Here is a 14,269-nt window from a genome sequence, read left to right as displayed (position 1 = left end):
TCTAATTTGTTTCAGATATAGTTCCAATTCGATACAAAGTCGATAAAAGAAAAAAAATATGAAAATCTTTCTATTTCAAGATATTGCCTGAAACTTTTTTTGTGGATACTGTACGTCATTTACTCATGCATAAATCAGAACACAATTCAGATATGCCATACAAATGAAAAATAATAACAATTATAGAAAAGAAAGTATTCAAATTAGTTTTTGAAAAAATCTAACTGTATTCAAATGAAAGAAATTATAATAAAGAGGGAAAAATAGAAAGGAAGGGGAAATATAATTGAAAGTCCAGTAACAATGTTGTAAAAACGATTGAAGAAATCATTTCAATTTTTGGAAAAGCACTTTTTGATTTTAATTTCCATTGGTCAAACTCTTTTATTCATATTTCGTTATCTTTTTGAACAAAACTATGGGTGAATACTTAGATACTCTGGGGGAATGACAAATGAAGTTGACTAATTATTTATTGATAAACTCGATAGTGGATGATGTTTTTTTCCCCTTATCTTAGGAATAAATCAAATTAAACTTATTTCTGACATTTTTATCCTTTTTATTTTGACAGACCTACTCTATATGCACATTTATCAAAAGGTCCCGTACCCTATCTATACATAACTGTGGGCGCGGCTACATCCGCGTACAGATGGACACCGGACATTCTGTCATTGTCTTCTGTCCACCCTTTGACCTAATCCAACAACAGTAATATTTTTATGGATTTGTATTTGATATCATGTGGTTCATTGTCTGGAATCACATATATAAAGATGCTAAATTTATTTCCCTTTCTCTCAGATTTTGGCAGTGGTGATTTTCGGACTCTGGTTTAGGATTTCTCTTCTTTTTCGGCGGAATCAGGTAAGAATTTTCTTTTACTCTTTTCTTAACTCTCTTACACAACTATTAGATGTAAAACTAATGTTTTATACCATTTAAATCATTTAATGTCTTAAACCATTTAATCTAATGTTTTTTTATAACTTTCCTCTCATTTACAAGACAAAATTAACAATCTCCAGCGGCCACAGAGCAACTAAATACAACAAAGGGAGATAAAAAAAATTGTCTGGTTAATTGAAAATTAAATGAATAGTAGTTAAAAAATTAAATTAAATTACTAGTGGGTTGTTAATAATTTTAAAAAACTGAATTAACTAATAAAAGAAATCTTCGGATCTTCTGAAAATTATACAGAGAAATATTTATAATTATGTGAACTAAATGTAATTACTCAAATGAATATGATAACTTTTTTTAAAATTATATCTTGTATCACAACTTTAATTTATTACAACTAACTGTTTCTAAGCTTTTGTTTGATTAAATTATTAAAAAAGAACACAGTAAACTATTAAAAAATTGATGTTAATTAAGGAATTATTGATGAAATATCGTTTGTCGAATGAATTTCCAAAATTCCACTTCAAAAATTATTTAAAATGATTATGCAAATGGCTTTAATGTAGTTATTCTTACCTTAGTTATTCTTGCTTTGCTATTATTACAAGGCTATCCTTACGTTGTTGTTATTCTTACCTCAGTGGTAAATGGTGATGGGCTAGAATCTTCTTGCCTTCGAACTGCGAGAGGGTTTTGCGGTTTTCCTGTCCATGTAACCAGAATGCGGGTTAGTTCAATTAAAAAGTTCACCGCGAAGGCTAGTTTGTCCCACCGTTGATCCAAGAATTCCGTTGTCTTTTGGGTCAGCTTCTGAATTACGAGGCTGCAAAGTTGAACGCTGATAGTTGTAAGCTCGTAAACTTGTTGAACAATAGCTGGTTAAATAAAATAAAGCTAATTAATTGTGACCCATTGGAATAAAAAACTAGCTCTGGGAGTTTATCTTTCAATGCACTTGAGTTCAATTTCAGTAAATTGAAACTCACGAAGAGCGATAAAGATTTCAGTGTAAATAATGTTAGGGGAAAAAAATCATTAAATGAAATAAAAAGCAATAATAATAACAATAAAAAATAATCAATGTAGCTATAATAGAAATGTGTGCAACGACAACCAGATCCATTCGGGAAAAGAATTTTTCTTCGAGGCAAAGCTCCTACCCGTATTGCTTTACCCTCAAAAAGTGTTTGACCAAGCATGAAAACCCTAAACCTAATACCTATCTTAAAATATCCATCCTGATCACCAGATCTCCCCATGAAATTACACCTCAATTCAAGCAATTGAAATGAGATTGCCTGGACAAAGAGCAGGTTTACTACGTAAACAAATGAAAAAAGTAGGAATGCGTAATGAAGTAGACGTAATGTTAAATGTATAACAGCTGTTAGAGGTTGAAATTTTAAAAAAAGTGGTAGGCAAGATTTCATAAAAGCTGGAGCAAACTTGTTTTTATAGCTACAACTTCAAATCGGAAAAAAAAACAATAAAAAAAGACGAATGATTGTAGATACAGGTATATATACTGAATCATTTGTGTTTGTGGTAATCACGAACGGATAATTTCTTTGAAAAACAGACCGAAAACAAAGTAGTTTTTCTCTCACTTTTTGAATTTTTGTATGGATTGCAGAAATTTCAAAAACATATTTTTACGTGACTCGCTTGCAATGTGTTAATATGGAAACCACTAAAAGATTGCATAGCACCATTCTGATAAATTATACAATAACCAGCTTAATGCAATAAAATTGGTATTGCACTCTTCTGGTTCTAGATAGCGACACCCCAAACTGAAATTATGTATTAATAGTTTTCTTATTATATATTCTGGTATTATTTCTTATAATTTAAAGATTATCTAAACTCTTCTATATGTAATTTTCTAAAGTTAAGAATGTATGATTTTGAAACAGAACGCCTTCTCTTAATTTAATTAGACAGTTTATTTAGACAATACATCTGAAGACAATTCTTTAAAAGCTTAAACTAAAACTGATAAAAAACTCAAAAATATATTGCATTGTCACTCAGATGGGTAGAGTAAAAAACTTGTCGAACTCGGCGTTTTGTCAAACTTGGCGAAAAACAGGGTTTTTCTTATACGGGAGCTAAATACTTTTTAATTTCTCCCCGATTTGATTAAAGAAATAAGAAGAAGATAATAAGAACAAAATAATAGCGAAATGTATATTAGTAACATTGCTCCCTTCCCCAAAAAGTTTTTTTTTAATAAGTTAATGCTTTTCCGTTAATTAAACAGTAAAATTTACAATTTAAGTGTTCGTTAATTTTGAAACGAAAAATTTTTTCAATTCGAAACATCAAATGGAAATTAGATTAGCAATATTCATACCGTTAGTCTTGTGATAAATTAGATGAAAACCGAAAGTTCAGAACCCATGGGATCGAAAAAAAACTATACGTCATTTACCATAAACGCCTTTAATCCAACTCAAATTTCCTTATCAAATACCTTAAAAAATGTAAGCCATATAGAATATGCAGGAAATATATAGTGTTCCAAAGTTTTAATTTAGTATCACATTAACTATTTACTTAAACAAGCAGTTATTTTGAACAACGCCACTCAGTGATATTTCCTCATATAAATGAATTCAATTTTATAAGAATCTTTTGTTTACATTTTCTTTCAGAAACCCTTTAAAACTGACATGAGGTCTTGTGCAGTATTTTCTTTCTTTCTATCTGCAGTAGCTGCTGTTTTGTGGCCGGTATGTATGGAACATGTCAAAAATTAGTAATTTGTTTTTAGATTGATTAAATTATGTATAACATTATAATGAATCGAAGAATTTCTATTGCATTAAGTAGAAAAAATTAGAGTGGAATAGGAAATCTGTAGTTACGGCAAAATCAAACTAGGGTTTACAGTTTAGGGTTACAAACTCAGTTTTTACGGACCTACAACATTGTGTTGGACTTCATGAGGAGCTTTTTCGGAATCATTTTATGTCTTAGATCATGTCAAGATTCATTTCCACCCCACTTGGCATTTTTGTTTCACATTGAATAAGACTTTGCGACTTGACATAATGTTTTTTAAGACAACGTGTCTCTCAATAACTTCGTAAATTTTCCTTCGATTCAATTTAAATTTAACAGAGTTTGTTACTAATGTAGCTTCTATTGCACTCATATGTTATTGATTGAATATTTTTATAGGTGTTTTTCAATCAACATGTCATCGATCTGAAAAGATAATTAAAGAAAACCCTAGATGCAAAGCAAACAGCAATATTGATTTTTTACTAAATTGCATAAATATTGAAGAAGCTATGGGCCCCACAATCTGGAAATTAAAGTGAGGATATTTAAAATAGAAAAGCATTTTACGCTGGAATACAATTTTAATTTTGTTTCTTCGTGAATTTGGTGAATTCATGAAAAAAAATAGTAAAAATGAAAATAATTGAAATTTTACTTAATGAGTTATTGTCCTTATTGTTATTATTTATTTTTATTGTGCCGCCCATTTATAGCGAGCTAATTAATTAGCACTAGTTATTAATTAAACCCTTAAAATTAAACAAAAATGTATTGAATCTGTATATACGCAAGAATATACTCTGAATATTCTATTTTAAGTGGTTGCTCCTTCTCTTTGATAAATTTTGTTACATAGATTTGCCAAACTAAGTTTTGAAAACTGTCAAACGAAAAAAAAAATTTTAGTAATTTGGGAAAGAATCAAAATTTTCGTCCTAAAATTTTACGCAGATACATTAAAGATGAATGAATTTTATATTTTTGTTTTTACAGAAATACAGTTTCATTGCAATCTAAATTAAGACTTTTTTTAATTTTTTTTTTATCAATATTCATTTTTTTTCAGGGAACAGCGTTTTGGAAAAATAATCAACCCTCTTTCACCAAAGTTTGCCTTTATTCAACTGATCCAATAAAATTCACGGTAGGTTTTAAGTTCAACCCGTGGCGTAAATTTATTTGATGTTTTTTTGGAGTGGAATACTTAATACTTATTTTTCTCTAACAGCCTAAATGCATACTTTGTCCAAACACACTTTATCCTATTGTGGTAAGTTAAAAATTTTTTGCTTTTTACTTATTCTAATAACAAATATATAATCTCTTCATAATAAATGATTTATTCCTTTGAAAACTACTTATATAACAAACACGACTAGTTTCCTATCAAAACACTTATATGCATAAGAAATCTTTCAGCGCAATGAACTTATTCAATTTTTATTTTAACAGAAGAAGTACATGAAATAATATACTGGAGCTATTTAGATCAAGAACATATATTCTACAAATGATGATGATACTGTTTTCAATAGTTCGAATTGGCTGTAGGGCTCATGTTCATAATAAAGTTTCCATACCAAGATACTTACAAGCCAAACCAAATACTCACTTAAAAATAAAATTATAAATGCATAGAAATCATATAATTATAATTAAAAATTACATGAAATTCGGAAAAAAAGAAATTTTTGTACAACAGTATTGAGACAGTTTTTATTTATTTATTTCTTGGTCACAAAATTCCGTAGATCTCGGGATGGAAGTATTGCTAATCGTCGGAAAATGAACGGTTAATTAAAAATGAGCAATAACTTATCTCTTATTCTAACCTTACAGAAACAAATTTTTCATCTCATTAATTCTGGTGCAAATACCCAGGTAAAGTTGCATCGCCAGTAGTTGCAATGAAATGATATTTCATAACTGCTTAAATTCCTTATTATATCCTTCATTATTTCAATGCTATATAACAGGGGTGGCCAACCTGCGGCTCGCGAGCCACATGCGGCTCTTTGAAGGATTATTTGTGGCTCACTATAAATGTACCCGAGTTCCCTTTTCATTTTTGTGCTATTATATTTTAACAAAATTATTATCTTTCCATGGAAAGACGCATGACGAATCGATAGATATTACTGATCTTTCACAATTGGCAGTTTTTATACGTTTTGTTTCACCTGACATCGTTGTTAAAGAAGAATAGCACTTCAAGAGCCAATCGGGATGTCGAAATTAAAAATGCATTAGGTTCCATAATGAAAAACTTTTGTTGTGCCTCTTATTAAACTCGTAAGCATTGCAACTGATGGAGCTCCGGCAATGCAGGGTAAAAAAAAAAATCGGTCTTATTGTGATTTTAAGAGATGATTCTCAAATTCCACAATTCATACCGATTCACTGCATAATTCACCGAGAACATCTCGCCACTAAATGTTTAAAATATCCTGATGTTATGAAAACAGTGTTACACATTGTAAATTACATTCGCCATGCAAAAAATCATCGACAATTCAAAAATTTCTTTAAGGAATTAAAGGACGAAGAACTTCAAAATGACATTAATTTCTTTTCTATTGTTAGATGAATATCTAGCTACAACATATTAAATTGTTTTGTAGATTTGTTTGGTCCGATAACCGCATACTTAATATTAAAGACTTAATGTTTTTAACTGATGTCATGGAACATTTGCGAACACTGAATTTACAATTGCAGGGGAAAGATAAAATAATATCTGACCTCTCACAGAGTATATTTTGTTTTCAAACTAAATTACAACTTTTTCAAAAGGACATTAAAAATAAAACCTTTTGTCATTTTACTCGAATTAAAAAAATTTGTTTCAGTATTAAACAAGAAAAGCTCAACGAGTATAGAAAAAAGCTGGAAAGAATATTGACGCAATTCAAAAATAGATTTCAAGACTTGAAATATTTTAAATCGTCTCTTGATTTTTTTCTGAATCCATTTGAAATTAACATAATTCAAGGTGAGTTTACCATTTCCAATATAATTATTGCCCAAAAAGCATCTGGAGAATTAGAATTAATAGAGATGCAAGAAGATCAAGCTCTACAATTAAAATATAAGTCGACGTCGACTACTGAATTTTGGAAGTTGGTACCAGAATCGAAGTATCCTGAATTAAAATAAGCGGCTTGTCGAATTATTTCAATATTCGGAATAACTTACTTATGTGAATCATTTTATTCCACTGTAAAATTTGTGAAATCCAAACACTGATTAGTATTAACTAACCAGCATCTCAAAGAATTACTGAGATGTGCTGTCACCTATTCTTCACAAAATTTTAAAGAATTATCAAGGGAAGTAAAATAAATGCTCTTAATTCTTAATATTTAAATACAATACTCATATTTTGTACTTTTACTTATATGTTTTCAATAAATATAATATCTGTAAAAAAAAAATCATGCCTTTTTTGCCTACCTTTTAAATACGTATTTAATTGCGGCTCGCGACAAATTTCAAATTTTGAGAAATGGCTCGACTATTAAAAAGCTTGGCCCCCCTGCTATATAATTATACGATTAAATTGAGTTTTTATCGTCCTTTGTTCGCGTGTTAATTTCAGACTGCGCGTTTAAAGATTTGTTGCCTTAATTGGGTACTTGCACTTCAAGAAGAAGAAGACTTCCAATGCCCACACATATGACCTATTACGTCAGCGTCAGCTAATCTTTATCAACAAAATGGCGTATTAAAGTTGAGTTAAGTTTCTTCACATAAGTTAAAATATGTTAATTAACGTGAAGTTAATTAAATACAGAACAGTATCACACATTGAATTAGTTGAAATATAATTCTTTCTCGTCTACTTAGATTTATTATTTGTTTAGGTATTTTAGTGTAACCGTAATATATATATATATACAATATATATATATATATATATATATATATATATATATATATATATATATATATATATATATATATATATATATATATATATTGAAAGAATTGAGATTTTTGTGAAAGAATCTTTGTGGGAGTATTTAGAATGTGTCACTTACGAGAATTGATACTTGACGGGCTTGGCTTACTTGAAATAGAATGGAAAGAACAGTTGCTAACGTAAACAAATGCCGCGTTTCAACAACCAAACAGGATACCCAAACTACGTCACTTACAGGTATCGCATTCAAGTATTGATATTGACAATTGATTGTCCGGGGAAAGTACGATTTATCTATAGAGAAATACTAATTGTGAAGCTGTTTCTCAGCTGAGAAACTAGTAATAGCTGATCCTTCTATTACAAATTACAGTACTGGAGCTTATTGCTTCGTAATCGATGTGGCTTTGTATCTAGTGCAACTCATTTCCTGCATAACTAGTTTATTCTTATATAACAGAAATATTATCTCTGTGCAAAAACGTTCTTATTCTCTAATTAAAATTTCGTATTATTCATTTGAATAAATGAATACAATTTAAATTATTTTAAAGTATAATCATTTTTACGTAAATAACCAAAGAGTCAAATGTTATTCATTTCTTTCAATCAAAATGCATTTTATGGCTTAATTCAGTATTGAAAAAAAAAAAAAAACTTTTAAAAGTTGTTGGATTGTTTAATGTCTTTGTGTAATTGAATTTTAATATGGTTGTTTTTCTTCTTAGCTAACTACTTGCGTCATGGGAGTAAGTACATTAATGTTTATATTATTTATTATTTGTCATTTCATAGAAAATTTAACAAGAATGATTGATGACAAGTTTATTCCTACTCTAATTCAAATTTAAAGTATTTAAGATATCTTTAAACTTAAAAATGGGCTTTAATAACACACTAGGTCACTAAAACGGGAAAAAATTGAACATTATTGTATATTGTAAAACGTTATTGTATAAACGTTTGTTTACCGAAATGAAAAATGCGTATTTTCTTTAATTAAACTCATGAATGATCTTACATACTTTAAGGCAATTTTCTGAAAGCACCTATTCATTGTTTTGAATGAGTAAGACTTTTCCACATAGCTTGGAAACATGTCTTCGAAAATATCTTCTGCAGTTTACTAAATCTATTTTACCCAGAACACCAGAGTTTGGATGTGTTAGATATTTATAAACAATAAAAAAATTAAAAAAATTTTTTTTTGGAAAATTATTAAAAAATATGACTTTTTTGGTTATTTGCTACATGCACTACCTCTCATTAACTTATTTTCAGCCATTGTTTTTCAGATTTTTCCAAGAATTCAATGCACGAAGTTAAAAATTCTATCTTGAACGTAATTCAAGCATTTTGATTGGGTAATTCAACGTACTACTACTCCACAAAATGTTATCTTAGTTAAGAATCTTAACTTTTTTATTTACTGGTTAGTTTATTCGAAATTCCACATCCAATGTTGTATCAATTGCATTGAATCACATTCAACAGAACAACTTGAAATAGTTATATCTAATGATTCACCCGATATCATGTTCATTTTACATAATATTCATTGAAGTTATAAAAACTTATCACTTCAATGAATATTATGCAAAAATTATTATAATTATTTTTTTTTCCTTCTATTTTGAACAACGTGTTGAAATTATACTTTTTTACTACCAATGTTTGATAGAAAAGAATATGAATGAAAACACTTATAAAAGTGACTGCTGTGTGAATATTCATATTAATTGTACTACTGTAATTTGTATTGTTTAGGTGAAAAATATATGGAATAGAAACAGAAATATATTGAAATTAATAAGCAGTAATAAAGAATATTCTGAAATTATTTTTTAAAAAAAAGCACACAGCATTCACGTATAAAATAATTTAAAAGTTATACTAACATTTTTCGACAATAATTGTAATATTGAGATTAATTACAATAATTGTTTCTCGTTGTAAGTGTGCATTTATTTTGATAGTAAGAATTTAAAAATAATAATAATAAATAATAATTTTCAGACTGCAATACCATTGAATGTATCATATACGCAAGCCAACTGCATTGTTGGAAACTGTGCGGTAAGTAAATATTACTTTTCAGTGTTAAGCATTTTTTGTATTAAAATATTGTTTATTTAAAGAGTAAATAATGTATGTGTAGATTTCTTAAATAAAAATAACAATTTGTCAATGTGTAAAAATTTCGAAAACTGCGAAAATCTTTGTCTCTAAAATAATTTATTTAGGTCTGAAAAAAAGTGTCCCACAGTGAACTGATCGTTAAGACACGGTTCCCAGCAGATCACCGAAGTCAAGCATCACCGGCTACCATCAGTGTGCGGGTGGGTGATCACTCGGATCAGTCTGCGTAGAAACCGAGGGTGTGCGGTATTGGTCCTCGTTAAATTGTTCTACCGTAAAGTGCTCGATTTCGCGTGCAGGTCGTCGGGCTACCCAAGCAGGGGTGCCATCCCCTCTGCAGAGGATCAAAATTGCGGATCATCCTCAGGGATGTTTCCCAGACCGTCGCCAATAGCCCATTGTGCAGGTCTAGTGCGACGTAAATGAACAGCAACAACTGAAAAAAAGTTTTTTTTATTTATTAAAACTATATAAGTTTAGTTAGTTACACACAAAAGAAAGAAAAAAAGCAGCTTTCCCCTTTCTAGATTCTGCAGCTCGCAAGCATCTGCAATCTTGCACAATCATTAAAATATACAGCTAGTTTAGTTAAACACTTAGTTTAGTTAGTATATCGTGCACCAATACTTATTTATTTCTCGAATCAATTTTTTTTATATCGCTGAACAACCGGTCCTTTCTATGTTCTACTATCAATGCTCAAATCCGCACCCTTGTAATTTTGAACACAAATCAGAAGACAAAAGAACTCTTGAATAATGGAAACAAACCAAACAAACTCGCTTTAGTGGAAGACTATTTTATGGAACTAACTCGTGATAGCGTTACATGGACACGGCTGTAAGGAGATTTTAACCAATGATCAGCGTACCAGTGGATAAATTTTACGTCAGTACTGTGAGAGTTGGGATTAGTGTGGCTTATGAAGTTTCGGCCTCGCTATTTCTGTTCCGTCGTTTCTTGAATCATTACAAGAATAACTATGGGTATTTAGTAAACTTCTTTAAATTTCAGTATCTGGAATAAAAAATTTAAAAAAAAAACAGAAATGACAAGGGAAGGAACGTTTACGGGAACGAAATGGAGGGAGTGAAACTACGGGACTGAAACGTCATGCTTCGGGATTAGTGTTTGCATTGATCAGCCATCGTTGGGATTCAAACCAAGAAACTTCATTGAAAGATAAACGCTGTATCACCAAAGCCAGGCCAGCTCTCCTGTATCAATTTGAAAATTATATTAACTTACAAAAAGTAAAATATTTATGCAAGAAATAAAAACCGCACGAAGATCGTGATACTCCACTCCTTTCCCAAAAGAGTTTTTTTTTTTTTTTTTTTAAATCAAAGCTTTTGTACTGTTTCTAGGTTGATATTTTATAAGTTTCCCGAATTTTCACTGGCAACGCGATGAAACAGAAATATATCTTTTGTCTGAATGAAATTTGCAGTGTTTTTCATCAAAAACCTATTTAAGAACAGGTACTTTACAAATACCTGCATGATACACTATGGAAATATCCGCTAATATCTTCGTCTGACGCAATACATAAGAACATCTTATTGCCTTCTAGTAAATGACGATATTTTTAATACAAAAAACGATTTCAAAACATTCTTTTCTGAGCAATTTGAAAATGTGGCTTATCATTGTATTGCCTCAAGTCCTTCATTTTTAAAATATATACAAAAAATCAAAACATGTTTCCTGATAAATAAAGAAAAACTGTAAATAAATGTATAATTAATTCTTTACTATGATTTTTCTTAGGTAAACATGAATCCTAAAATTCAAAAAATAAGAAGAGAAATTGATGAAACAGTTAAAGAACCTTCGGAAACCGAATCGGATGCTAGTGAGCTGTTTGGTAATGACTTTCCTTCAGACTTTGTTGAAGATTCTTTCAGATCTGTGCCGTATACGATGTTGGTGGATGGATACAATGTTACAATCACGAATGTTGAAGAATATTACGTCCAACCGGATGAGCAACCCGATGAAGATTCTCTGGACGATGAACTCGAATGAGTCAAGAATAATTGCCATGAAATGTACTGACAAAGGACTGATTTCGGATTGTGAATGGAACACGGATCTGGTTTTCAATGTACAGCTGAGCGTTCTATTTATCGCTGATTCTTGTTGATCTTTACAAATTTTTAAGAAATTTATTGAAAAAATTAAAAAAAAAAAAAAAAAAAAAAAAAAAACTTAAATTTGAAGTTTATTTTCTAGAAAAACATCAGAGAGATTTTGCCTAGCGTTTGCCTAAGCTTAACTTATTTTCTGTCACAAACCGGTCCGATAGTACGATTTATAGAGAAATTTCCACGCATGCGCTGTGGAGGTCACACAGCGTCAGCGAAAAACCTAAACATTATGCAAAGTTTCTCAATAACTACACTGGCTCATGACGTTTAAACTGATATTGATAGCATATGCCTTTTCTATTAATATCTTGCTCCAAACTTTTAAATCAAAGCCTTATTCTATGTTATTTGATACCGAGATCGTATATTTGTGATATTTCTCAGACAGTAATACTCAGAATTACACTAATTCGACTCAAACATGCACTAAATCGGTAAACAGCCTCAATATTATATCTTGTATTGTTATTTAAATGTACTACACGAGTAAAGAAAACTATTTAAAAGCTACTGTACAGCCTTTATGAAAAGTTCATTTTATTTCTAACACAGTTGCGCGGTTTTATAATTAGCTACTAATACTACTTTTAGAAATAAATTATATATTAACGCTATTATATATCAATATGTTTTTTTTACTTCTTACGATGCTTAAGTAAATGAATTTGTTTAGGTTAATAAAGTTAAATTATTCTTATATCAAAAATTTGAATCGGGGTTTATGAACACTATAAAAAACTAAACTCATCTCCTTTAAGGAAAAGATGTTTTATTTGAAATATTATTTTTGTCAACTGCAGAAACTTATATAATTACTGAAATGGCCCTTTTTATATTTTGCGCTCGCAAATGAAAGTCAAACACTACTGATATTATTTATTTCATTTCAATGTGGCAAAGGTTGTTCTATTCAATTTAGCAAATATTTAGTCCAGTAGAGTCTCGCGGTAATTCGAGGAGGTAGGGACCAGGGCTTCTTCGAACTTTCGAAACACGAATTATTATATTCATAAAATTTAATAAAAAAATAAATAGAAATAAAGGAAATTTTAAAAAAAATTCTGTGCAATATATTTAAATGAAAAATGTTCTAAAACCCGCAGCCACTCAATGTATGTTGCTCTTTCCTGTAGTCAGCAAAAATAGAAAATGTTTAGTAGTCACGACCAATTTTTAGAAACCAGTTTGTTGTGAAATGGGTTATACGAGTTTTACGGGTTATACGAGTTTTTTGCTTTCAAATTAAATACTGAAAAAAAAAAAAAAAAAAAAAAAAAAAAAACAGGGTGTGTCAGGTATGATACGCACCGGACCCTCCAGAATTATTAAAATTCTTCATGTATTTTTTTCTTAACTCTTACCATGGTTTCTTACTTTTCGCGGTTTTCAGTTAATTCTACAGATTAAAAAAGAAGGAGAGGAAGAAAAATGGAAGAATTCTTCGACTCACTGTAGCACTTTGATCTATTTGGGCTGAATTGAACTTGTTACGTCTGGTGACAAAGACATTACAGAAATCTTACCACAATTCAGTTCTTCAGCATTCAGTTCTTCAGCAGCGAACCCGTATTATCTATGGTTAAGGTGGTTTTGCAATGTGGATATAGTAGTTTTTTAATTTGTTGTGTATGTGTGGGTTATTGTTGAATGCTTAAACTATCGAGACTCTAAAACAAAACAAAATTTAAAAAACAAATAAAATGGAAATGGTTTATGGAAGTATCAGATGAACTCACATGAAGAAAAGTAAAAGAGGGAAGAAATTTAAGTGTAGATATTGGACAAATGACGTAGTTTCTGATGTAGTTTCTTATGCACTGAATTAATTGATATCTACCAAAAGAGATTATAGTACGAATAGTTTAGAAATTATAAAAGTACTACACGCAAAATTCTGTACTGTAAATACTAACACGCCTAAACCTGACTCTGCTACAAAGATAAATGAAATATCGTTTATTATGCGAGTTTTACGCTGGAATCGAACATGAAACAGTAGTTCAGAAGCTTCAAGGGTTTTGAAACATAAAATTAACTACTTTTAATTTGCATTGGATAGGGACTAACTCTGGCAGTCTTGATTTATTATTTAACAGCTTAATACTCGTTCTTCATACAGGGTGAAAAAAGTAAGCTATAAATGTACCAATATCAATAATTAATATCAATCAATGTTCAATATATTCGGCATTATGTTGTTGCTGGAGGCCAACTTATGATAGTCAACATTTACCACAATCAAGAGATTTTCCCCGGAACCAATCCCTTTAGTGGGACCGCAAAAAACCTATTTTCACAGAATCTAAAATCTATACTAAACCTTCCCAGCATTGATGCAGTTTTAATAGGTATCGAA

The 14,269-nt window shown here is 30.0% G+C and overlaps 1 protein-coding gene across 1 annotated transcript; it reads left to right on the top strand.

The window, feature by feature from the left end:
* The first annotated feature begins 807 nt into the window (after positions 1-807).
* Positions 808-11,973, top strand: LOC107456658 (uncharacterized). The gene is made up of 7 exons (XM_071181054.2): positions 808-870; positions 3,570-3,647; positions 4,769-4,846; positions 4,931-4,972; positions 8,353-8,373; positions 9,641-9,700; positions 11,534-11,973. Exons 2-7 carry the CDS (start codon positions 3,588-3,590, stop codon positions 11,789-11,791), a joined length of 519 nt encoding a protein of 172 aa, XP_071037155.2. The 5' UTR covers positions 808-870; positions 3,570-3,587; the 3' UTR covers positions 11,792-11,973.
* Positions 11,974-14,269: the final 2,296 nt, after the last annotated feature.

Source organism: Parasteatoda tepidariorum, chromosome 8 (assembly GCF_982258835.1).
Source record: "Parasteatoda tepidariorum strain Cologne lab strain chromosome 8, Ptep-v5.0, whole genome shotgun sequence".
In the NCBI taxonomy this organism is placed as follows: domain Eukaryota; kingdom Metazoa; phylum Arthropoda; class Arachnida; order Araneae; family Theridiidae; genus Parasteatoda; species Parasteatoda tepidariorum.
This window is presented reverse-complemented; position numbering and strand designations above follow the sequence as displayed.

Coding starts and splice junctions, on each gene's coding strand:
- LOC107456658 (XM_071181054.2), top strand. CDS start 3,588: ATGAGGTCTTGTGCAGTATTTTCTTTCTTTCTATCTGCAGTAGCTGCT. Junction 4,847..4,930: donor CTGATCCAATAAAATTCACG/GTAGGTTTTAAG, acceptor TTTCTCTAACAG/CCTAAATGCATACTTTGTCC. Junction 4,973..8,352: donor ACACACTTTATCCTATTGTG/GTAAGTTAAAAA, acceptor TTTTCTTCTTAG/CTAACTACTTGCGTCATGGG.